Consider the following 25,138-nt stretch of genomic DNA (forward strand, 5'->3'; position numbering starts at 1 on the left):
GTTTTTTGTAATAAAAGGCAATAGTTCCAGTGTTATCAGATCGAAGGCATCTTTGACCTGGAGACGCTAGCAGCAGAACCAGGGAAACTGTTAGCTTTTACTATACAGCAACTGACTGATAAATTAGAATTGGAGATCTAAATTAGAAAGTTAATGACTGATAAATGGAGAATTAGAAATCTTAGCACCGAGGAAACCTTAGCTCTCGCATCATTTATTATGTAGTTTTACTGTGGATGGAAACTCGAAGAATTATTTTGTAGGTAATTATTATATTTTCTTCGCCAACTGGCTGAATGCAGTTAGCCGATAGACTCACTTCAGGCGATCCAGTCGTAATACACCTTCGTCGTGGACAATCTGTTAGCTTACGAGTTAGTAGGGTTGTTAAATGTTATTGCGCTGAAGAAAACAAAGGTGTAAAATAATTTTTTTTATTTACAGTACAATAAATAATCTTATTAAATTAATTTTCAATGCCATAAATAATTGTGATTGCGCTTTGTTCAACCCTGAGGAAATTACTTAGGGTACTTCGAGCCTAGTCTTGTAACTGGACCCTGAATTCCCTAAGCTATTAATTTCTATTTTTAACCTCTTACCCATGGTTAAAATTAAGGCATAGATTCGCATATTCTTTGGCTACCCTCTTTCTATTCTTTTCGCACTAATGTTCTTACTGTATTTGTAGAATTAGCTTTAATTGAAATTGGCACGTGGATTCACCAGCTTCTTTCTGTTCTCTGATGCACTTCTACTTCTCGCGAGCTGATTCTTACTTTACCTAAGCCAGGGAGCTAAGAATCAGTGTTCACTTACACTAGAGGTGTTCATGTAGCGGTCCGTATGCAGCATCAGTGAAAAAGAAGAAAAATTCATTTGTCTATCCTTGTTTTTTAACCATGAAAAATTAAGAAGACCTTCGCAAATCGAAAAGTAGCCGAAATTGAAGCAGAGTTCATAAAGTGGTCTCTGCTCCAGCTTGGCGAATTTATCTCTATTCGCCTGGGAGTGCTTGCGGTTTAGCGTGCGTGAATAGAGCGGCCCTGATGATGCGCCAATATTTACGCGCGCGATGCAGTTGGGGGTGATTTGTATTTGTGGGGGCAGAGCGGCTCTTCAAGGGAACGTGAGCAAAGGCTAGACCCTATGTGGTTCTTCCTCAGTTCTTGGCCTCTTCTTCTGCGTAGTATGAGCCGCGGTATGCGAGGTCGTCTCCGTCCCGCCCCCACCCTGGCGTCCAGTGGTGCGGGTCCACGTGGTGGTGCGAGTGGTGGTACTGGTGGTCGACGGTGGTGTGGGGCCGCACTTCGACCGACAGCTTGGAGGTGCGGGTGCTGTCTACGAGTGCTTTGAGGCCGAGCACGGAGGAGAGCAGGAGCGCGGTGAGTCCCGCACCCAGCGCCTTCACCGCGATCAGCGTCACGGCCGTGAAGAAGAGCGGGAACAGGATGCCGGCCTTCAGCTTGATGCCGAGGAGCAGCGGGAGCAGGAAGCGACGCAGCTTGCCGCGCCCTGCGATACAGACCAAACCATCATTACAATCTCAGACGGGATTATCACGCTATTAAAAAAGGGACGCATTATCGCATTCACTCGCAATCTCAGTTTACGAAAATAATTGGGAAGGGATGGATAAATTCCGAGCATCGAATGCGGTCCTTGAGCAAATCCTTCCCCACTCACCCTTCTTGTACACTTTTCTCCACAAAATAACCCTCAATGAGACACCCTCCTCATCTATGCTCACCCAAATCACGCCCCTCCACATATTACCTCCCTTTCTTTCATACACTCCACCTCCCACATTTTTATCTCTACATACACAACGCCACAACGTATGGCACCTGGATGAAAAATGGCTCTGAGCTGCCGAAGTCAGGCTCGGTTAAAATTAAGTTTGGGGTTCATAATGGTGTTTTATCATGAAAATCAACAAATTCCACTAAGTATCTCATGAGACGGATGCTTAAATAATGACGAAAAAAAAAATATTACGCCGAGTACATAAAGTTCATTTATATTATTCCCGTGTTAAATAATTATGTTTCAAATATTGATAGCAAATGGGTCTTTCTCTATTTCTCGCAGTGATGTGGACATTTTAGAGGACCGCTCATAGCTGTGATACGAATGACGTGTGACGAACTCGAATCTCCTTCATCTAATTCCACTTGAGAATATCTCTAGCATTTTCTCATGCGTATCCCCTTGTCCCACCAAACATGATGTCCATTTTCTAAATCATCAATGTCATAATTTTCGAAATAAGTATTTCTGTATTAGCTTATTTACGACCCAAGCTAATAGTTTATGCAATTTTAAATTCACCTACACCTTGATTATCACGCCATAGGAGTTCAACCGCAAGCTTGTAGGAATTTTACTTCAGTAAACCGTACAAAATTGCTTTTTGGATGTAGTTATACATATTTATATGTTGAAAATAAAATGGTTTTTTACTAAAGAAAATATGTTTGGCACGTATCTAAGATTTTAATTTTTTGCACAGATCATTGCAAAACGCAGTGATGATGTGATGAAGTGACGTCTGTCAAAATTCGAAAAATGTCCGACAGCTAGTTTTTATTTCATAAGAATAATTTTTATTTTCATGAATAAACAAACAAGCTGTTCATGCGTAAAAATTCCAAAATGGAAGTTCAATTTGCATAGTAGATCAAACGTGAAGACTTCTGTAAAATATTAACTTGAAAGTATGAAATATAGGGATAATATTCGTTATAATTCTATGTTGAATCCTTTGATAGTGAAAGAATTGGCACTATTGCAGGTCGGATACATCGGTGAATGAATTTTTATTTGAATTTAATCATTTCTCTGACCCACTCAACGTGCGAGCATAATGTTGGGAAATTTCCATTTAATCACGTCATTTATTTTTATCGCTAATCTGAGAGGCATCGTGTATCGGATTTATAAAAAAGGCATTTCCATCTTGGTTGAGGGCTACTTTTTATGTTACAATACTTTGTTTAACTTTAGAGAGGAATTAGATCGCGCCGCGCTGCGCAAATGAAGACGGATTAAAGCGCGCGCTATGAAGCGGCAACACGAATAAAGCTTCGTGCTTGGCCCTGCTCTCTGTGGCCTTCCCCTCGACACCGCAGCTGAAGATGAGGCCCCCTCCCCCTTCTATCTCTCTCTCCTTGGAGCGCACTTGACCCGATTCCACTGATCTCTCTCTCTCGGAGGGAGAGACGCGGAAGTTGAGAGAGGGGGGGGGCGGATGAGGGGGAAGGCGTCTCGTCGCGGCAGCAGCAAGTGGACCACCGTCCAGCATTCGTTCGCTCCCGTTTCACTTTTGCCCGCGGTGCAGTCCGAAACCCTTTTCGCTTGCTCCTGTTGTTGTTTGTTGTTGTCTGTGGTGGAGGGGGGCAAACGAGGGGGGGGGGCGGGGTCAGTTTTTGCTCTCCCGTCCCTCTTCTCTCTCTTTTCTGCTTTGCACCGCTCGTCGTGCTTCACTTTTTATTTCACTCGTTTCAGTCGTGGCCGCGGTGGAATCACCGACGACAGGAAAGCGAAAATGAAGTGAACAAAATGTCAACAACGCAATGCAAGTTGCCCATCGATACAGAGGCCGCGGTCACACAAATCACTAATAGTCGCTAAACTAAATGTCGCTAACACTTCTATGGCGACTGTTTTTGGCATTATTTTGTGTGGTAATGCTCACCTGAAGCTGGTGATCACAGATTGGCATTCGGTTGTCTCGGGCGTGACATCGTGGACTTTACTTATCTTTTTAAAATAATTACGATGCTATTGTTTTTCCACAAGGATTTATTACATAAATATAGGAGGTTCTATGGTCAAAATACTTGACTTAACCTTATTATTGTATAGATTGGAAGGTTTATTGGAGCTAGTATTTTGTGATTAAATTGGCTACGTTATTGTAATCCGTTCTGTGGGATTGATATTGAATTTTTATTTTTGGTGGTTGTACAAGGAATGGCGGTTGTCTTGTCCAGATTGGTTCGATGAGAGTTTCGTCAGGGACTTGTTTTTGGGACGTTATAAAAGACTAAAAAATCGGAAATGTATTTGGGTCAGGTTTGAATTTTGAGGTTGTTGTGCTGTTATTTGTTACGCACGTACCAATAGGTTATCCAAAAAAATAATTTTGTTTTGAAAGTTGCAATTGCGAATGAATTTCTTGGTGTTATTTCATCTGGAAAAACGGCTAAAAATTAGCCTTATCGCTTAATATTTGACCGAACGGAAATGCGTTTAAACGCAAATTTTCGGCTGTATTTATAGAAATTGCCTGATTTATAGAGAGAGCCGTCGGTTTTTCTTCGATTTCTACGTCAAACATCGCAGCCATTGGATACAAAATAAGTTTTGTGGTGATAAGTGTTCACAATGATAGTCTTAAATATGAAAAGGCTTAAATTGTTTATAATAGCTTTAATATCATCTCAATGACAGTGATCCCATAGTGGGAAAAAATTCCGAACCCATGAGTTGAAATTAGCCACCGATATACTTAGCGTTCACTATTAGCATGTAGCAGTTTCAAGGTACAGTCGCAGATCAAAGAAATGCTATTTAAGGACAGTGAAATTGACAATATTATGGAGTTTCGTGATCTTATTAACCTAATAGGTTGGCCTTACCGGAAGCTCCAGCCATGGTTTGTGATGCCTTGATCTAAATGATACGATTATTTTTTACATGGACTTCGGCGATTACATCCCTCGTGGTTGATAGAGACCTCACATTAGTTTCATGTAATGCAGTTTTGGGTGTGAGCTGGCTTGCTATTGGCGTGGAGATGATCCACACACACGCTGAGCCCACATATTGGCTATTCTTTCCGCGCTGCCTCTTTGGTGCTCAACCTCCAAGTTGGTTTTCGTAAGAAAAGCTAGAAAATGAATTATAGTTTTGTACATGTGTTGCCATTTTTCTTATGGAAATGCACGCAAATTTCACTATCCTTCTGGCAGCAGGCTCGAAATATGGTAATCTTACTATGGCTGTTGTTATATGTTGTGTGCAGCTGAATTTAGGAAAAAACGGGGACCACTTCAATCTCAGGGTTATTGACCAATAATTATAATTATGATCTCCTACCGAATAGTTGATAACGGGATAGTGTAGCGTCATTTGGAGAAATGCTTGCCATTCACGGATGAGAACTTAGAGTGATCAGAGTGAGAAACTCCTTCTTGACTGTGGCTCCATCCTCTTGCGGTGGAGATGTAACGGACTGCGCCGTGCCCATCGCCTTCACAGCGCTCTCTTGACGCGGACGGCTTCCGTGGCATCCCATCAACACGCCCTCTGCCTTTCAAACGAGAGGCTCAAAGCCAATGCCAACGGTTACGTCGCGCACACAACTCCGGTGGCTAAATTATACTCGATCAAATCTGATGCTGCCCTCTTGAATGCTTCGGGATGTGGTGAGTCAACGTTTGGCTGCATCGGAAATTCGTAAATGTTACCTCAGTGTTTTCTCCGAAGCAATTTCAGATTGTTTTATATCTGAAAAACTATAATATGGCGAAAAAGGTCTAATCAATCTATACCGAAATTTTCAAGGTGATGATAGCTTTAGTTTTTAACAAGTAACGAGTATCCGATAATCGGTAAAAACCCGAGCGGTTGCGAGGGAGAAATGGATTCTCTTGTAATCCTCTAATTTAATCCAGACGAAATTTTTAAGAGCTTGAATTTAAATTGAACTATTTCACTTGTAAATGATGTGAAAACATTGAAATGCATGGTGTTGGGCAGTGAGCAATGATGTTCGCAAATGGAATCTGCACAATCTCTCGATGATGGAACGCTTACATCACATCTCACCCGAGAGAACTAGCTATGCGCAAAGTACTGAGGATGCTATATATGTATGACGTGATTCGACTCAAAGAAGGATTGGTACAGATACGCAGTATAGATGGCATCTGTGGTACTTTCTGAACACGGCCATTGCCGGTGCGGAGGAAAGCATTGAGAGACAGTGTGAGGAAGCGGGAGATGCATGCGCTCCCAACCAACTGCTCTTCCGTGACACACTTTCTGCTTCCCCCCTCCCTTCCTCTCCCTCCCCCCCCTCTGCCCTTGAACTCCTTCCCCTCCCCTCCGCTGCCCTCCTTCTCCCCCACCCAACTCCGATGAGCACGGATGAGGAGCACACGAGGGCCCTTCGGAAGACGCATAGCTTACGCAGTGCGTGTGTGCATCCTCAGATACAGATCTACCCAATCGACTATTCTCCGAGAAACCACCAAAACGCCAGCCATGGCAGAAATTTGACGAGAAAAAATCAAATGCCTTGACTCGATTGCCAGTCTAGCAATTGCACCACCAATTCAACTTATACCAAAGCGAATTTCAGAGTGGGATATACAGGTTTGAATCCCGGCCAAGCCAAAAACATTGTTTTCTTTGCAAATTTAACCCTTGCTGTTCATAACTTAGCACCCGTGCGCGTGACTTCGCACAAATTGCTACACGCAGAGTGTCGAAAAACATCCGTCGCTGAATAATGGCAAAGTAAGTTTTTTGTCCCCAAAAGGGATTTGGTAAACACGACATCCGTCCATTGTGCCTCAGTGTGGACTGCAGACGTTAAAAGCTTGTTCGGTAAACCCAGTCTGACATTCGCCTTGGAAGAATATGGTTTGGGGGTTTCACTGGTTGCATAACTCACCAACACTCCGGAGATCTGGATTCCACAAATGCTTAAATATCGCTCCCAGTTTCAATATATTATTATCATCGGCAGGTCTTGAAGAAAATTCAAAATGTATTGGAGCCGAAGCGCTGAGCGAAATTCAAGAATTAATCTAAATTTGCCCGTAATTTTTATTTCACAGGTAATATACGCTCGCGCTGTAGCCCTTGCTGACGAACAAACCAGGGTGAATTCCCGAGGAGTCAACTCTATCGCCCAAGGGTTAGCTGCAGTTAACATTGGTTTGTCATGAGAAGATGATGCGACCATTATAACCGGAGTCGCTACCTTGAGTTAGCGACGCTAAAAAGAACCGGAATGGTATGAATCAGAATATTTTCATGGTATTTCCGGGGCACGCAGAAATATTTTAGCCTGTTCTCATTTTTAACTCCCCATAATGGATGAATTCTGCATTAATCGTTAACGAAATTACTAAGCATTATTTTGTGAGTTAATAAATTCATCTTAGTTTAGTTACCACATAGGATGGATTAGCGGTTGGATTTTATTTAAGGAGGCAGGGGCATTTTAGGGGAAGGGGAAGGAAAAGGCACCCCACCTTAAACTAAGGATATTAAATGACAATATTGATTTTAGCCTGAATTGTTTAGTTTGGTGAATCGCGAGCAGGGCGTGGTCTACATCTACATTCTACCCGGAAAACCGCCTAAAAGGCGTGTGGCAGGGGTAGTTAGGACACCAGCAGTTCACGCATAGAAAGTAAATACCCCAACGATATCACGCCTAGTATTTATTAAAGTCCTTCATTGTTAGGGCGAAAAACAAATCCATACCTATCCGTTCGGCAAAATATGTCTCTTAATTTATCGTTTCTGCCAGACCTGGAAATGTAGTGAGGTTCTAATATGATATTCTCCGTGGTCGCGGTATTGCAATTACGTAATATTTAATACGTAATAATAATTCATACCTTATATAAGTCATGTAAATATCATCACGGGTTAAATATAAAGAGGTGAGGGTCAATATACACCACTGATGAGGGGAGTGGGTCGCATTCGTACAGAGTGAAATGTTGAGTAACGTTCTTGGAGGCAAATGTGGGCAAAGGTTTTGCTATGAGTTGGTATGATGTGCCTACTTGCCGCTGAAGCCAATAAATATTCAGGGTACTACCTAATTTCTGCATCACCCAAGATATGCCTTTTCCTACTTCGGAAGTGATAGATTGAAAGCCCTATAAATGATATTTTTTAAGGGTTTTTTTCAACTCTTGATGATCCCCTTAACGTCTTATGGTACTAAGGTCGATGCAGTGGAAATGTTTTATCGTGTAGGCACTACAGATTACTTTAAATTTTCCACTCTTATTCATTGCAGACGTTAATTTAAGGGTCGTATGTATGGAAGTGGAAAACAGGAAACCAGCCTGTAGCACATGAAATGAGCTCACTTCCTTCCGAAGGGTGCTCATGAAAGCCAACCTGGGTTTCCTCTTTCGTGGAAACTGCCGTGAAACAGCTGTTTGTTTGGATTCTCGACGTCGGCGGCGCTGTCGGCGTCTCTCATGTTTCCTCGTCTCGATTCCATTGAGAAGGCAGTGCTGCTACCTGGCGGACAGCACCACACTCTCTCCCGCTCAGTTTTCCCACTCCACTCATCAATCCTCGACTCCCCCCTCCTCTCCTCGAAGACGGCCATTCGACTCGTCTGAGTTATCGTTGAGCGAGTTCACGGACGTCCACGGCACTCCCCTCGCCTTGTAGCAATGCAATCAAAGAATGCCTCACAATCAGCCCTTGACCCTCAAACGCTGCCAATGTCCTTGCCAAAATATTGTGATCGCCGAGTTTGAAGTATCGTATCTCAATCACTTCTCGATCCCTAGCAATGAAATGAAAAGCCATATTGGAGTGGAAAAGTGGAAAAAAACTTAGCCAGGGATTTTAACGCTTCCGAAATATCATCGGCAACTGGTCCTTGCTAGAAAACCTTTGCATACGGCTTTGTATGAAAACAGGTATTTTTTTCGCTCGGAAAACGGTATCTCCGCTTTGACCGCTATTTTTAAAAATAACTTCTCCATCTAATTATATGAAAGTCCACACTGCAGAAGAATGGGCTCTTTCAACTGCATGTATCGGACTGTGGAAAGTTTTTCATTCGGAATCAATCCATCGAGGTTAGAGTGCAAAATTATGGCATACGAAATGTGTGTCATTCAGCTACGCCTGTATATTATGCGAGGTGCGAGTCGCAGATATTAGACAAACGAGTCGCATGAATTGAGTCCTTGAAGATGACGATCCCACTGTCATTCTGAAAAATTTATGTTCCCAATCATCAAGCATTCTGAACCAAAGCAAGTTCTTAATCATTTTGATCGACATTTTGTCCATCTTTTTATGATCAAATCTCAGCCCCCTATTCATTTAAATTGCGTCTTTCAAATTCTTCGAAATATATCTTTTGCAAAAAACTAAGAATTAGTTCGGTGACCGGGAGCAAAATTATGTGTGATTATGATTATTAGTCAGCCATATGAATCATTTTTGGAGACTTTTGTCACCGCGAAATGTATAATTCAGCATTGATAAAAAAATTTCGAATAGTCATTAGAATCAATCTAAACTGCGGATTTTCAATTGCAATACCCTAGAAATATAATGCGTAGGATCCATTTTTGTGGTCCTCTTTAGATGACGAACAAAATGAAGAGCATATTTTGAAATGATTATTTTGCTTTACCACACTTCTCGGATCAACAACTTTGTGGAGGTTGCACTGAAAAATGAAGTAGCCTTTTTCTATTTATTATTACAACATTTTCCGATAATTGTGCTTCATTAACTGCCATTCCAATAAAGATGGAATGACCCGTAAAGATGTTTGTTTTCCGCGTAACATTTCGAGGGAATTCAATTCAAAATGAATAAATTTCTAAGTTCTCTAGTGGTGATGCTTTTTACACAAATAAGTGCAGGTCATCCCTGGTCAACAAGCCTAAGATTGCTTTGATGCAGCTCTCTACCCTATTCTCCTATCAGTCAATCTTTTCATGGTTGATATAAAAATGAGTGAAGTAACTGCGACTCCCCGTGATAATAATGTGGAGGTTTCCCCTTGCTTTCCACGTCACAATGGTACAGCCTTTAAAGTAAATGTTACCACGTCCGTGGTGAAATGTGTGTTGCTGTTCCGATCCATATTGTCTCCACCTTCACAAATTTGAAGAGACCCTACCCCAGGTGATGAGAGGCGTAATTGCTGGCGGCCTCCAGTCGCCAAACCACGGCATCTTCACAGGTTTCGGTATCATTTAAATGCAACATTCGACATCATTTCGGGATCAATTAGTTTTCGGCATGACCTAACTTAGCCAAGGATAGACCAATGCTCTCTTAGAACGACGTCGCTCTATGTCCACGACTGCTTATTTAACGATTAAACTCGCTTATCTCACAGCTTACCTCTGTATCGAGAAGTCAACTCACAATCCACAACCCTACTCGCACTCGGTGGGTTTTAAGCTTAACCGAGTGACAATTTGAATGTCTTTATAAAAATACCCGAGATCCCTAAAATTCGTCTTTATTATTGCCCATAATGGTGTTCACTTGAGCGCTAACTTTTGTATAGCTAAGGTATTAACCTCGGTTTTTGCCCATAAATCGATTTAAATTATAATGCAGTTCAATTCAAAATGATGGAAAGTAAGGGTGAAAATTATTTTCAAGTAAAAACTAAGCATTGCTATGTACATGTTGTACTACTTAGTTCTTATCGATCACAGTTTGGTAAATAATTGCCATCTTCAAAGTCTCTAAACTTCGAAAATTGCGAATGCTGTCAAATTCATAATGTTTGTACATTAAGAACACTGAAACAAACGAAGGCGGAATTCATTTTACCTCCATAAAAGTTAAACTAAATATTTTAAATTAATGTGATTGTTATCATAGTTGATAATAATTTGATAATTTAAGTAGTAAAGTCAGTTCATCATTGAAAAAATAGAACTATGCTTGGATTCCACTGCATGGCTTTATCTCATACCTATATTCTGATTACTTTTGTATTCTTAATTGAAAATATAAATAAATATTCGCAATTAAAATACGCATGCTTCTCTGAACTTGAAAGCAAACTGCTCAGATTTGAAAATATGCACTCAATATTAAACTAGGTATGGAGTTTAAGTCTGTAAAGTATACTGAATAGCTATTGTCACGTTCAAAAATTTAATTGACGAGCATATAAAAATGCCAAGGGCCCAAATGACAGCCGTTACATTTAAATTAAATTAGCTCGCTGGTTTCTTTCTCATTGGTGAGTTAAATTCAGTGACCAAGTGGAGGGCATAAGCATTATGGTACCAGAGCAAAGCCCTAGCATAATGTGTGAAATTTTAGACCCCCAAGACTTAAGGGTAATTATAAAAATAATTTCATCATTACTTGGGTTTAAAAAAATTAACCTGAAGGAGAAACTGACGACCCAGCCAAATTTACAAATTAGACTCTTAATCGCTCGCACCTCAGACGCCCGCGGCCTGTTACTTATGGCCAATTTTCTAGGTCTTGCTATTTATGTCTGACATTTGTTACTGAAGGATCTCTTTTTTTCAATTGGCTAGATTAGATGTAAGCACGTGAAACTTGCACAGGTGAAACGAACGTATAGTACCTACAGAGGTTACAGTATACAAATAATGTTTTATAAAAGAGCAACATTTTTCTAACGGACTAAAAATAATCAAATAAATTTTCTATGAGCCTGACATTGAGTCTCTCTAAATTATTTGATTCGTATACAGTGAAAACTGGTGAGCTTATGTTCCACGACAACACACAATTTATCCTCAATGTATTAACATAATGAATTGAAATGAACTTGAATGGAATGAAATTGAACTTCGTAGCAACACTCTAGACTCTACCAACTAGGCTAATCGGTTTCCATGATAAGCAATGTCAAAAATGGATTAATTTATTCTAATTACTCAGATAAATTCTTTAAACATGAATAAGGTGTGACTGCAGTTTCCCTTCGTAGTATTAAGAGAGGACGATACACACAAAAGCAGTCTCTGAACATAAATATCGAGTGCAGATACGCAAGGACGCTTTTTTGCATCTTTTTACATTTATGTAAATTGACTATAACATGCTAAGTGAGATCCTTCGCATTGATTGAGTCTAGTATGACGAATGTTATCACATGTTTATTCATCACGATCGCGAGTGATAAGTCTTCAGGAATACATCTTCATGAAGTTTTAATGTTTTAGAATACACAAACGTTTCCTTACAGCTTTAATATCCATGATATTGAGCAATAAAAATCTCTCGTGAGTAGCAGGTGACAAAGTTTGATGCGCAAAAGTTTACAAAAGTTATTATTTGGAAGATGTTAACTGCTAAATAACTTAGTCACTCATTGGAACGGGATTTTTGTAATACAAACAATTGAATATGAAACATCTACAATTGGATTATTCTAGTACGTTTCTAATATTTAGTGCCTTCGATGCACCAGCTTATTGCATACTAAAATTGATATTAATGCTTACTTTGAAAATTGAAGCGGAAAGTAACAGAAAAATGAACATAAATAAGATTTAAACTTTATTTCATTACATACAGTGATAATGAAATCATTTTTACCTATGCATCTTTTAAGAAGGGTTTGTTTAGGAATCTTTCAGCTGCAATCGTGTATCAGCAACATTACAGGGACTACAGTTCACAATACAACTATTCTTTTAAAAGTGACATTAATATATGAGCACTTGGTAACCTTGCAATTAATAGCAACCACATTTTCATTTTAATAGCACTCAAATTTTATAAACAGATGTAATTTATCAGAAATAATGTATGATTACCAACCTCATATATTTCTTCTTTTCGTTGGAATACGCTTTGACGTAAGCACATTTTTTTAATCCCCATTTCACTTATGATCCTCTTGTTTGCGTTAAAAATTTTGTCGTTATGATGATTTGAGCGTAGCGCTACCATCGGATTTTGGTGGCTACTTTTTTTTTAACTAATCCCCATACTCAATTTCAAATGAATAGATTCATAAGAAATTGGAAATGTAGTGTTCTGACAATTTTTTCCTATGGTTTCAGACGATTTTAGAGGGGGTCTGTAATGAGCAGGTTTTGTCGTATCTCGTCTCGTTCACCCCAAACATTTGTGTGAGCGAGTGAGTTGTCGAAAGTGGGGTTTATTGTATATTGATAGATGCTGCAGTCGAACCCGACAGCTTTCTTGCCTTTTCGGTCTTTCGGCCCAACAAACGACGGCATTCATGAAAGAAGAGAGATTCTTTTCTCGAAGAGTACAACAGCGGAGAAAAGGAGACGAGGATGCAAACGCCAAGGATCAGAAACATGGATAATTGGGAAGGCAGATCATAAAAGGCCTTTTGTTGGTGGCTCAAGATCAAATGGATGGATGCAGTGAGAATTGAGGAACATTGGGAGAAGAGAGGGGAGTGAAGAGCAGCACACGCAAGTGACCCCTGATGTGGATGTAGACCATGATTAGGAATGTAATGGGTGGAATTAGTGAAGGATTTGCCGTGCGGGACTCAGCAGGTCCGATTTCTATATGGCATTCTTTCTTCTGTAGAGAGGCACGTTCAAGTAGACGCGTTATTTTTAGATTTCGAAAAAAAGCTTTCGATAAAGTCCCGCACCGGAAATTATCATTTAAGATAGAAGACATGTCGATATCACATCCTTGATTAAGGAGTTCTTAAAACAATGCCGAGAACAATGGAGTGGTTCAAACAGAAAGACTTCCCGACGAGACGCATGCAATTAATGGAGCAAAATTATTAAATGTAGAGTGGGTTAATAATTACGAGTAAATCTTACTCTGGACTTAAATTGGAGAAAGCACATTCAGGAAATTTGCGGGAAGGAAAATCGTAGAGTAGGATTTGTTAAAAGAATCCTTGGAAAATGCGATGAAAATGTAAAAGAACGATGTCATTATTCTCTGGTGAGACCCCACTTGGAGTATGCCGCTGGTTCCGTATGATAAAGGAATGGTTTCGGATATATGTAGATAGAATAATAAGGTGAGCTGCAAGATTTGTTAAAAATTGATACGATAAATATAGTTGTGTAACTAAATCAAATAGGGATATAGGATGGGAAATATTAACCGGGCTAAGGGAAAAATTTAGATTGAATCTTTTGTGGAAATTTCTGGTCGAATACTTTTTGCCTGGTGTACAAAATATTTTAAGGGAGCCTAATCATTATGGAAGAAACGATCACAAGAATAAGATTAGGTAAATAGACTGCAGAATAGATATTTTTAAGATGTATTTTTTCGCGCGTACAATAAGGGACTATAATGTCTGTGATTGTTTAGCTGTCGGATCGCTAGACTCGAAATAGGTAAAATAGGCTCTGTATGTATAATTTACAACATATTATTACGCCTTTACCAGCTATCTGCATGCATTTCTAGGAATATTATAAGCCACACATGAATCACTAAACACGCTAAATTTTCGTTTTTCTATTAATAATTACTGATAGTTATATTTGCATGGCAGCATGTTCGTGTCCTTAGCACTCTCCTAAGTCCTGGTCTGACCGTGTGTCGTTGTCCTGTGATTGGGCCTGCGTCTAGCAAGCGAGCGCGTGTCTGATTTTGGCTTCGACGAGTGCTGCATGCCAGGGGTGGAATCACCCCGTGCCACACACCCTGATGGAGGCTTGCACAGTACTTCGTTGATGACGGCCTTCCCTGAGGAACACTCGGTGCTTCGGGCCATAAGCATGAGAAAATCAAGAGGCAGAAACATTAAGCCTGCATCGCACGATCGTAGTTCGATCGATAGCTCTAGCGATCGCTTCAATGACGGCGGGAAAATGACCGCGATTTTATGCGATCATTTTCTGCAATAGCTGTACTTATTGAAATCCCATCCCTTTCTCCACGTCCATTTCCCATCACTGAAACTATTGCTGCCACCGCTTTTCAGAGTATCAGAACGCCCGGGCGTTAACATCGATTGCAACGACACGAATGGCTTTTAATTGAATGACATGCGAGATATGACGGAATAGCGATGGAAAAAAGAGGCGGTGGGAATGACCGAGTGATTCAGAAAAGGATGCGTCGAGTAAAGGACCCCTTCGGTCCCTGAAAACCTATCGCTGAAGGCAAGGGAGACATTGAGGGATGCTGATCACAAGTCTTAGAAATGAATGAACAAATGATGGTATTAGAGGTATTTGTTACTGCTTCGGGATAAGTATTTTTCATTTATGAAGACCTATAATATTTTTAAAAGCTAAACTTATTATTTTACTTATTAGGGGAACTCACCGGTATAAGATGTAAAGTAAGGCTGGGAATTAATTTGTTCTCGTGAAGGTTCTCGTTCACAGGCCTTTAGGATTAATAGTCTACTGATTTCTAATTGAGATTTCTTGATGGTGCAAAACTTCTGCGTATAGTCTGTCGTTTTGGAGCATCTGGTGACTTGAGTTAGGAATTTCCCTCGACTCTGTTGTATTGGCAACCGTTAGCTACTATTATATGTTAATTGAAGTAATTGAAGGAGGTGGGCATTGAGGCAATTATTAGCTCCGTTATCGTGCATTGAAGAAGGATGCGTATTATTTCTCCGGTAATCTAAAATTAGAGTTTTCCCGTTTATTCATGGTATCCTGGCGGAGTTGTCTAGAATCAAATGATTAATCGAGTTTCTTCGATGAGGGTTAACGCCTATCAGAGGTATTGCGATAGGATTATTTTTCTCATCGACAGGATTATGGGGAGCTTGAGTTGAACGAGATAAAATATTTACAAAATAATCTTATTTTCATATTTATAGTCTATTTTACAAGTTTGTCATCGAAAAAAATCTTCAATGAAAATAAGAATATCATCAACGTTGACACTAAGACATAATTCCAAATTGTGGAGGATTTTTAAAATCTATGATGGAACAATGCCATCTAGTGCTCACGGTCTAATATTTGTTGGCTTTGGTAAAATATTTTTAACTCTTTAGTCAATTAAACTTGTGCCCCAAAATGGTATTCTCAAATTATGGATGTAGGACACCAGTAAATTGTATTTAAGACTTTACCTATTCATGAAACTACCTACCAATCTAGCGCGATAACCTATTTAACTAAGAAACTATCCTGTTCACCAATACGAGGGAGGCTTACTCTTAAATGAAGTGGGAGACTCTTAATTTAATAAAAAGTTGTTGTTTTCAGTGATTTTAGTTAAAAGACAAATGATTATGATGAGAAAATGACTCACACATCTCAAAACGGAAGTGCATTAATTATGTTTGTCACTCGGAATAATAAGGAGCTATAACATTTGCAATGGATTCTCCGAGAATTACGTCCGAGAGTGATCGCTACATTTCCTCGTTTTTCCATCGGCGAAAACCCATATCATGCTGTAGATGAGATTATGTTCAAAACGAATTCATATCTTAATTTGGAATTCCTTTCATATATTGGAATTTTACCCTCCCAGTTACAAGTTATTCTGAGGCAAAATCAATTACAATATTTTTCCGCTAGAGTGCGCATAATAATGTTTAGGGATGTGCATCACGTAGACAGTTTTCATCACATTTTTAATTGATTGGTGATATAACTGCAGTACTAATATTGTGAGAAACAGTTACATTCTTCTACGCATCTCTGCAGTAATTAACCCGATGAAGAAATTTTTCTTCACGTCTGTCAGAAGTTATCGCAGAATTCACTGCATGGGGTGGTTATTCTGCTGTAATGGCATTGTTGGATGTCAATTTTTGTGTTCCAATTATATTTTGGGACCAGTTGCGCTAAATTGAGTAAGATTCTTACTCTTAATGACCTATTTTCACAAATTTACATTTTAACGGAAATAAAAGTAATAATTACCTTAATCGGGTCTTTTTTTTTTGCAGAAATTGGGTAAAAGTTCGTCCAAATGATTGATTACCGTGCACCCGGATGACTTCGGCAGGCACGTTGGAAGATTATGCATTTGACGGAAACGGAGAATAACACTGATACTCAGAATTTTAAATATCGGAAAATAAGTCAACATATGATTGTTTTTTTTTGGTTAAGAGAAAATTCTAAATGTTGGGGAGAAGTATTTGTATGTTATTCATCTCATCTATTCACTTCAACAACAGTTTTACTCGACATCAATGACTACTCTTTATTACTTAAAGACTTAAAGTCATTTATAGTAACTTCGCTTCGCCCCTGTAACCGATTTGAGCTCGCAATTGAGGAATGGCAGTTATGAGTTCTCCCTGTGTACCCTAAGTGTAGCGAAACTCTATGCACCTTCTTAAAAGTTCGTGCAATAATTTAACGATTGACCACCTCGTTCCACCATGAGAATTCTTTGCGAAGACTTTAATATTTCTTGAGTTCCTAGGGAGTGGTGAAACCAAACAACGTGGAACATTGTTCTTCGCATTTCTCTGAAATACAACGCCACAAGTACGCCACATTCCATTTGGAACATGCAGATGCTGCACCACAAACGTGCATCTTTAGGCGAAGCTTTCAACATCCTCTGTGAGAAATTGGGGGGGGGGGGTGATAGAGAGAAAGTTACTTGAATACGTTGCTTCATCGGCTACTTTCATCCTAAAGAAAGAAATGGCCCGAGTGTCAGCCATCTGCCATCAACTCCTACAAAGAAATATGCGACACAGCAACTTCGCTTAATCTGAATCGAGGCGCATTTCTTGGTTGTGAACAACAGCTGCTGATAAGACACAAGTTTAAATCTCCGTAGAAATTTCTTCAATACATAGAGGAATTTAGTGTCGCAGTAACAGTGATAATATTTGGATTTAGTGCACGTGTCATGTGGGTTATAGGTGATGCCGTTGGAGGTGCTTAACCTGTCATTATCTTTTGACCACCTGCATTCCCTCGCCACTTAACTCTTGTGCTCAATTGCTCTGAATTTTACCCCTACCGTTGTGTACACATTTTAGGAATTCATCAGTTTTAAATTCAACGATTAAATCGAGGGGTTTTGAGACGAGTGTTGGAGAATTCTCCTGACGGCCTCTTAATTTGTCATTATCCAGTATGCATATCAAGGGGATTACAAAGTCATCCCTCGCGTTGCTGACGGCAGAGTCAGAAGTTCTGAACAGTATTCCAATAAATGGATTGCTCTACCCTCATCACTGCTGTGCTGATATTTTTCAAAGCCGATTGAAATGCCCCCAAGGGAAATCGCGAATTAGGCTTCTACGGAACGGACTAGGGTTTCCTCTACAAAATCAAAGCACCTTTGTTTTTTAGAGTATTAATGAGTTTGAATTGAAAATGCTAGAGTCGTCATTTGGATGGATGGGGCACCCACCTCCGTGTCGTCCCTCGGGAACCAGGTTGGCGAGGTCAAAGGTCACTTCCTCGGAGCCGCCCTGCCTGCCGTTCTCCGCCTCCGCGCCCGGGAGCAGCCGCACCACGTGCGTCTCCAGGAACCGCTCCACGCTGCCGGCCAGCGTGTCCGCGCCTAGCTCGATGCTCACGTCCTCCGGGTGCTGAGGTGGTGCCGCACCCTCCTCCTCCTCTTGCTGCTGCTCCGCTCCCGCCTTTCGCTGCACCCGGAACAACCCCGAGAAGAAGTCCAGCGAGTCTCTTGCCGAGAAGGCGTCCACTTTGCGCGCCAGCTCCCAGAGGGTGCACCCGAGGCTTTCGCCGCACCGCGAGTGGATGGCCGCCATCGGGTCCGGCGCCCGCTCCTCGGCGCCGCACGCCGCACCCAACACGGCGACCAAGACAAAGACTTTGACGGCCTTCATGCTGTCCGCGCGGGTCGTCTCCTCAGTGGATGTGCTTTGCTCTTGGAGGCCTCGCCTTTTTATTGACTCTCTTTGTGGGCTGGCTCCTCTTGGCTCGATCGCTTACCGGGTCGTCGGGTCAATCCAATTCACGCGCCGCTCTTCTCACGCCGCTGATGCATTCCGCGCACGCCCCTGGCACTCGTGCTGACCAGCGTGCCAGCCAGGATGCGTGCGTGTTTTGTTTTGGGCGATCGCTTCGACTCCCCGTCCTGCGAAGAATGAGTCGTGCCTTTTGCCTTATTCATCCCATCCCGACGATATTCTGATTACGACTGATTTAAACTGGTCCTCAAGGAGTTCTTTAATGCGGTCTGTATCAAACCGCTAAATGACCGAAGGGACTTTAATCAAATGGCGACAGAAAACAATCTTCATGTTAAAGGGAATTAAATAGGCTGAATCTGATTAATCTTGTACGGAATTATTCTTTAAATAACCGCGAACTAGCTAGAGGTGTACCTTAACGGAGTCATCCGCTAGTGAACTTAAAGTCTAAAAATGAATGTTTTTTGTGTGTGGAATTCTCGTTCTTATTTCTGTGAAAGCCACGTCCCATGGGGGTCGTTAGTATCAAAAAGGATATTGCGAAACAAGCGTGGAAGTAATGCAAGGGGTAGTCATATTTTAATCATAACCTATTTACCTTTCGCGTGTACAAGTACCTATGTGTAAATTTAGAAAAAAGCGAAAGTTGCCACCCACTTAATGGCCAATAGTTTTAATTCCAGTCAAGGCGAATTATTTTTCCTCTGTGGATTTTTCGCACCATTTGTGCATTGCGGGTGACTCCGTATTACTTATCACCGTGGCTAGTGCCGGTATACTTAAACACACTAATTGTAAGCTGTCCAGTGGACAGGGGGAACCTTATGCTCCTTCTTGCACTTAAACACAAAAATATAGCATGATTTCAAATGTGCCTTTAAAAGTGTTAAGAGTATTGTTTTTCAATAAAACCCTTCTTTTGGCCTTTCCACATTTTTTAGTACTTCCTATGGTACGGAAAAATCCATTTAGCCACAGCTCTCGGGCATTACCGGAAGAGAAGCGCGTCTCCTAAGTTCGCACACCTTTCTAGCCACTCGAGAGGCCTCTTAATACTCTGTAGGCTCCTTATCTACGCTCTCGGATCTAAAAATATTGCGAAAAAAGCCAAAATATTTCATCACTTTCCTAAAAGTTGGAAATGTCGAATTTATTTACGCCGATGAGACGCCAATATAGGGACAAGTCATTTCACTACGCATCCTTTTTTACCTTTTACCATATTCCGATTTATTTTATCAAAGATGATTGCCCTCCTAGCAGCACACGCAGGATTCGAGGTGTTGGAGGGGGGGGGGGGAAGCGATCGGGGATGGGACGGGAGCGGCCTGCCTCTCTTCTATCCGCCACGCTGCGTGGGCGTTGGAATATTTTATTCGCGGACGCGTACTCAAATTTGGTATTTTTGTGGTTTAACGGTGGCAGATACGTCCAAATCCTCGAAGATATTCCTGCCAGGTCAGTAACTTGTCAAAATCTATAGGGAATGACAGCAAAATATTAAATTTTACGATATTTTACCCGCCCCCCTATAAATTACATTTGAGCGAGGGTCAGGGGTTCACCTAGAGGCCTCAAACATTTCAGGCCGTATTTTTGATCACTTAGCCCTTGGGCTACAACCTTGTCGCGGTGGAAAGGCTTGCACGCTCCTATGACCCGTAGAGCTGCGCTGGCGAGATTAAATCGCAATTGTTCCCAGCAGGGCCACCAATGCCAAATAGCTCAAAATGTAGGAGCCAGACGAAAGGTAGTCCACGTGATGGTGTTACGTAAAAAAATACTGGAATGGTAGTGGGAAACACTACCAACTATCTCTTCCCTGATAACATAAAGTTTGATCGAACTAGCCTCGGATGGAATCGCGGGAGCCAGCCCTTTAGGGCGGGTGTCGTAGGTGGCAGCGAGGTCAGCAAGGTCCTCGGGGTCCGTATCATGCGAAATCCTTGCAGAAACAAATCATCATCATATTTTTCAGCATCAGCGGCAGCATACAAGGTGGAGGATAAGAAGACCAAGATGATGGAGAAGAAGAAGGATTCGATGAATATAGGGACGTGGAATGAGAGGACAATGATGATGACGAGTAAACTAGAAAATATAAAAAGGGAAATGCGGAAAGGGAGGATAGATATCTTGGGTCTATCCGAAGTTAGGTGGAAGGACAGTGGGGATTACTGGAGTGACGGGTACAGGGTTATATATAGTGGTGGGGAGGGAAGTCAACTCGTGACGCAAAAACGATGATGAGGTCCCTGGTGGAGAGGAACCTAGAATATAACCAGGACGTGTATGCCTGCTTCGTGGATTTTGAAAAGCCATTTGATAGAGTGAACTGGGTAAAGTTAATGGATATTCTCAAGAAAATTGGTGTAGATTGGAGGGATAGGCGACTGATTCGTAATCTGTATATGGCCCAAACTGCGCAAGTGAGGGTAGCGAACGGTGAATCTGGTTGGGCAAGCATGGGCCGAGGAGTGTGGCAAGGCTGTCCTCTATCGCTGCTGCTCTTCTATGTGTACGTTGATGAGATGGTAAGGGAAGCGTGGGATGAATTGGAAGCTGGAGTAAAAGTAGGAGGAATGACGTTAAAATCATGATTCGTGGATGATCAGGCGTTGATTAGCCAGTCAGCGAGGGGATTTCAGGCTCTAGTGGATGCGTTAAACGAGCGTTGCGAGGAGTATGGGATGAGGATTAATCACAAGAAAACTAAGGTTATGCGGTTTTGTAAAGATCACGGGCGAGGAATGTGAAACTTAAGATAAAAGTGGGTGGTGAAAAACTTGAGCAGGTTGAGCAGTTCAACTATTTCGGCAGTACGTTAGAGGAAAACGGATACATTTGCAAGGACACCAGGAAAAGAATTGCATTAGCAAAGGAGACGTTCATGAAAAGGAAGGAGCTTCTGAGAGGTTCGCCATGTAACAGTTTATAGATAGGTAAGGTTAGTGAAGAGTCTGATTTGGAGTGTAGTACTTTACGGTGTGGAAACATGAACACTTAGGAAGGAGGACAAGGAAAAACTGGAGGCATTCGATATGTGGGTGTGGCGAAGAAGGGAGAAGGTGAAGTGGACAGAGAGGAAGAGGAATGACGAAGTACTGGGCATGGTGGGTGAGGAGAGGCAGTTTTTAGATGAGATACGGTGGAGATAGTAGGTATGGATGGAGGGAGTACTTAGCGGGGAGGGGATGTTGAAAACGGTGTTAGAGGGAAGAATATTAGGTAAACAAGGGAGAGGAAGGAAAAGAATAGGATTTTTAGATAGAATGAAAGGGAGTAGGCCTTACAGTGAATTAAAGAGGGAAGTGCATGATGTGAGGGGAGGCTCCCGGAATTCTCCTAAGGCACTCCATGGAAACCTACTTAAATAGCTAGAATACTTCTAATAATTAAACACTTTTGATCGGTCCCACAACTTTTATTCATTAGGCCAGATGGATTTGAAAAAATCGATTTTTCCGATCCACCCTACTGTCTGGTTCATTGATTCCCATGGTAATTTTGCCAAGGCTCATTGTACTAGATGCTAGGCCCTTCTTGGTCCATCGAGGATGCCAACGCAAGGGACAAAGGACTTGATTTAAGTCACTAACCAAAAGTCCTCTCTTCCAATTCCAGTGCAGGGGAAGTTTTTTCATTTGGGAATTTATGTAAATGGTGAATTGAAATTAAGTCATTTTTCATGATGTATTAATTGATAGTATTTATCTTCGCTCACAAGAGGTTGTGCGAATGAATTCGTTTTTTTCCCTGCCCATCAAGCAATTCAAACAATTTCGAATAAGCAATAAGGAGTAAAGTATGCATTAGTGAATTAATTTTTAATAGTTGCTTTAAAAATAAACAAAAATATAGTTTTAGGTAAAATTAGGATATTCCGTTGTTTTCTTTCATTCAAGAAATCACGAAATGTTTTATCATGATTAAGTCACATACTTTAAATAAAATTTAAACCTCAGATTCATAGAAACATGTATTTATTCCGTCGTAATTATTCTGTGATTGAAGTTGCAAGAATTTTTTATTGTTTAAGGATTTCATAGTTTCAAACGCTCGTCAAATGAAGAATCGTGGAGCCGCGTCACTATTTCCGTATGCTGTTATTTGCATTCAGAAATTATAATGTATTTTGAGATCATGGATTAATTGTTTGACTGCACCACTTTCTAAGAACTCAAGAAATATGCAAGTCCTCACAAATAATTGTCACGAAGAAATGACGGGTTGGATTTAGCCAATCTTTCATTTATCTCACGAACTTCTGAGGAGGTGCCTTGTTAAATGCTACACTTTGGATACAATGAAAGACCACAAAACCAAGAAATCGTCGCAATTTCACAATTAACAGCTCAAATCGGTTACAGAGGCAACGCGGAGTTACTACAAATGATCTTAAGTCTTTGAGAAATAAAGAGTTGCACGATGTCCAATAAAACTATTTTAAAAGCACCTCATTCTGACAGTTACAGTAGGTGTTGTTTGGCATGTTCACCCTCGGTGTTGTACCATCCGTTTCTCATTGTATTTACTGTCCATTCGCGTCATGCATGGAAGCATCTTCTTCGTTGCAATCAAATTGCTTTCTGACTTTCTGGAGACAATTAATGCCAAATGCAAATTTACGATCTTTTGGGGGTTTTTATTAATGCCACTATAGCATGCGTACTTTGGGTTTGGGCTATTGCCCCTTCGGTAGCGGTGAACCTCACGTTTGCTATCGTAGCGATCGCACTTCTATCCTAAAGCCTCCCAGTCCTGGAGGCACCTCTCCCTTCCCCGGCAGATTTCACTTTAAGAGCGTCTTATTCTGCTCTTACTTAATTTTTACTTACAAGTTGACTGGCGATGCAGGAAGAGTGATTGTCTCTGGTGGTTATGGTGCAATTCGGATTAAAGTCCGGGTGATAGCTGAATCTTTTACACTTTTTGTGAATCTTCGATAGATGCGTGTGCATTGATAATCATATTCTTCGCTTTTATACATTTTTTGGAAGTTTTTCATCACATTATTTCTTTTATAATGGGTGCGTACACATAAGTTGTATTCTTCTAAATGATAATTCTAACATTGTTATCACATTATTTTGAATGTATAATTGTCAAACTGGCCGTATTTGCATCTTTTTTCCACTGGAAAGTAGGATTGTGTTTCTAAATATATAAAGCCCTTGAAGAAATAATGTCAACAACGGAAAAGAAGCAAGAATTATCTATTTTATTTTTAAATTCACTCTTCTTTTCTCAATCCAGAATGCAGCCATACCTCCCAGAAATTACCCCAAAAGGGGTCAAGTGTGATAGTAACTCCAGTTTTTGAAAAAATTACGCGGCATTTGAGGATAAAATAAAGATAACCAGAACAATTAAAACATGCAAAGAATACGAAAAATAAGTAATAGGAATTTCTTTTAGCCTAACTGTATGATATTTTTTCCTTTTTGCACTCTTATAAACTTATAATTTGAATGTGAAGCCTGAATAAGAAATTTAGATAATATGTATCACTTGTGGATCACCAAAAATATCATATCTATCAAGTATCACGTAGTTACGCTAGGGATTGGAGATAATTTATTGACCTTGTTACTTGGGTTAGGCTATACGGTTTCCCCGACTGTGAAGTGAGAATTCATTTTATGCTATTTCCAAAACTGATAACATTTCCTCCGATTAAATTTCTTGACCTGTTTTCATTACATAATAAAGGGCGAAAGTAGTTTTACACTATGGGAAAGAAGAAAGTAGTCAGGCTTGTGATGCTACCGAAATGTAGAAGAAAAAATTAAGGCTTAGTTATAGTTTGCTGTTCATAAAACGTAAGTTCTCAATGTTTGACGTGAGTTCTAAGAATAGGTAATCCAAGCAAAAACAAATTGTACCTCCTGGCTAAGTGATTGATATCCGAATGAGTTTTGTGTCTGCGTGATTTCGCTCTGAATTAAAAAACGATCATGTTCGGTGATAGAACTACGATGTTTTTTGTTAGCGGCAAAACATGCCATTAATTTATATTTCACCAAAGATGATGGTCCTTTTTTCATATCCAAAAATGTGCACCTACTATTAGTTTGAATATTTAAACTCCAATAAATGTTGTGATTGCGTTGTTAGAATTACTTTTTACGATAATGCAGTTAGTTAAAAACATCACAAATTAGAATAATCAATATAATTTTTGGCTTTTTCCCGGCGAACAATTACAGTGAAGTTTTCTCGGGTTTCACACCGGGTCAGATCCTCCATTTCTCCTTCCAACGTTTCGATGAACAACACGCCCATCGTCTTCAGGAATTCAGGAGTCCATTGGATTCCTGAATCCCTGAAGACGATGGGCGAGTTGTTCATCGAAACGTTGGATGGAGAAATGGAGGACCTGACCTGGTGTGAAACCCGAGAAAACTTCACTAGAATAATCAAAGCTGAGTGAAATAAAAATGTGACTTATCAGGACAACATATAAGAAAGCTCAAGTAGTGTTCAAGAAAGTGCATAATGAAAAAAATCGAAATAAATTTCTTAGCGCGGAGAAAAAAAATCATC

General features: G+C 40.6%; 1 protein-coding gene across 1 annotated transcript; it reads right to left on the reverse strand.

Moving 5' to 3' along the window:
- Window positions 1-420: 420 nt before the first annotated feature.
- LOC124174162 lies at window positions 421-18,520 on the reverse strand. Its single transcript, XM_046553272.1, has 2 exons — window positions 18,064-18,520; window positions 421-1,515 (listed from the first exon to the last, which is right to left on the reverse strand). The coding sequence occupies exons 1-2, from the start codon at window positions 18,503-18,505 to the stop codon at window positions 1,163-1,165; spliced, it is 795 nt and encodes a 264-aa protein (XP_046409228.1). The 5' UTR covers window positions 18,506-18,520; the 3' UTR covers window positions 421-1,162.
- Between the last annotated feature and the right edge of the window lie 6,618 nt (window positions 18,521-25,138).

Source organism: Ischnura elegans, chromosome 2 (assembly GCF_921293095.1).
Source record: "Ischnura elegans chromosome 2, ioIscEleg1.1, whole genome shotgun sequence".
Classification (NCBI taxonomy): domain Eukaryota; kingdom Metazoa; phylum Arthropoda; class Insecta; order Odonata; family Coenagrionidae; genus Ischnura; species Ischnura elegans.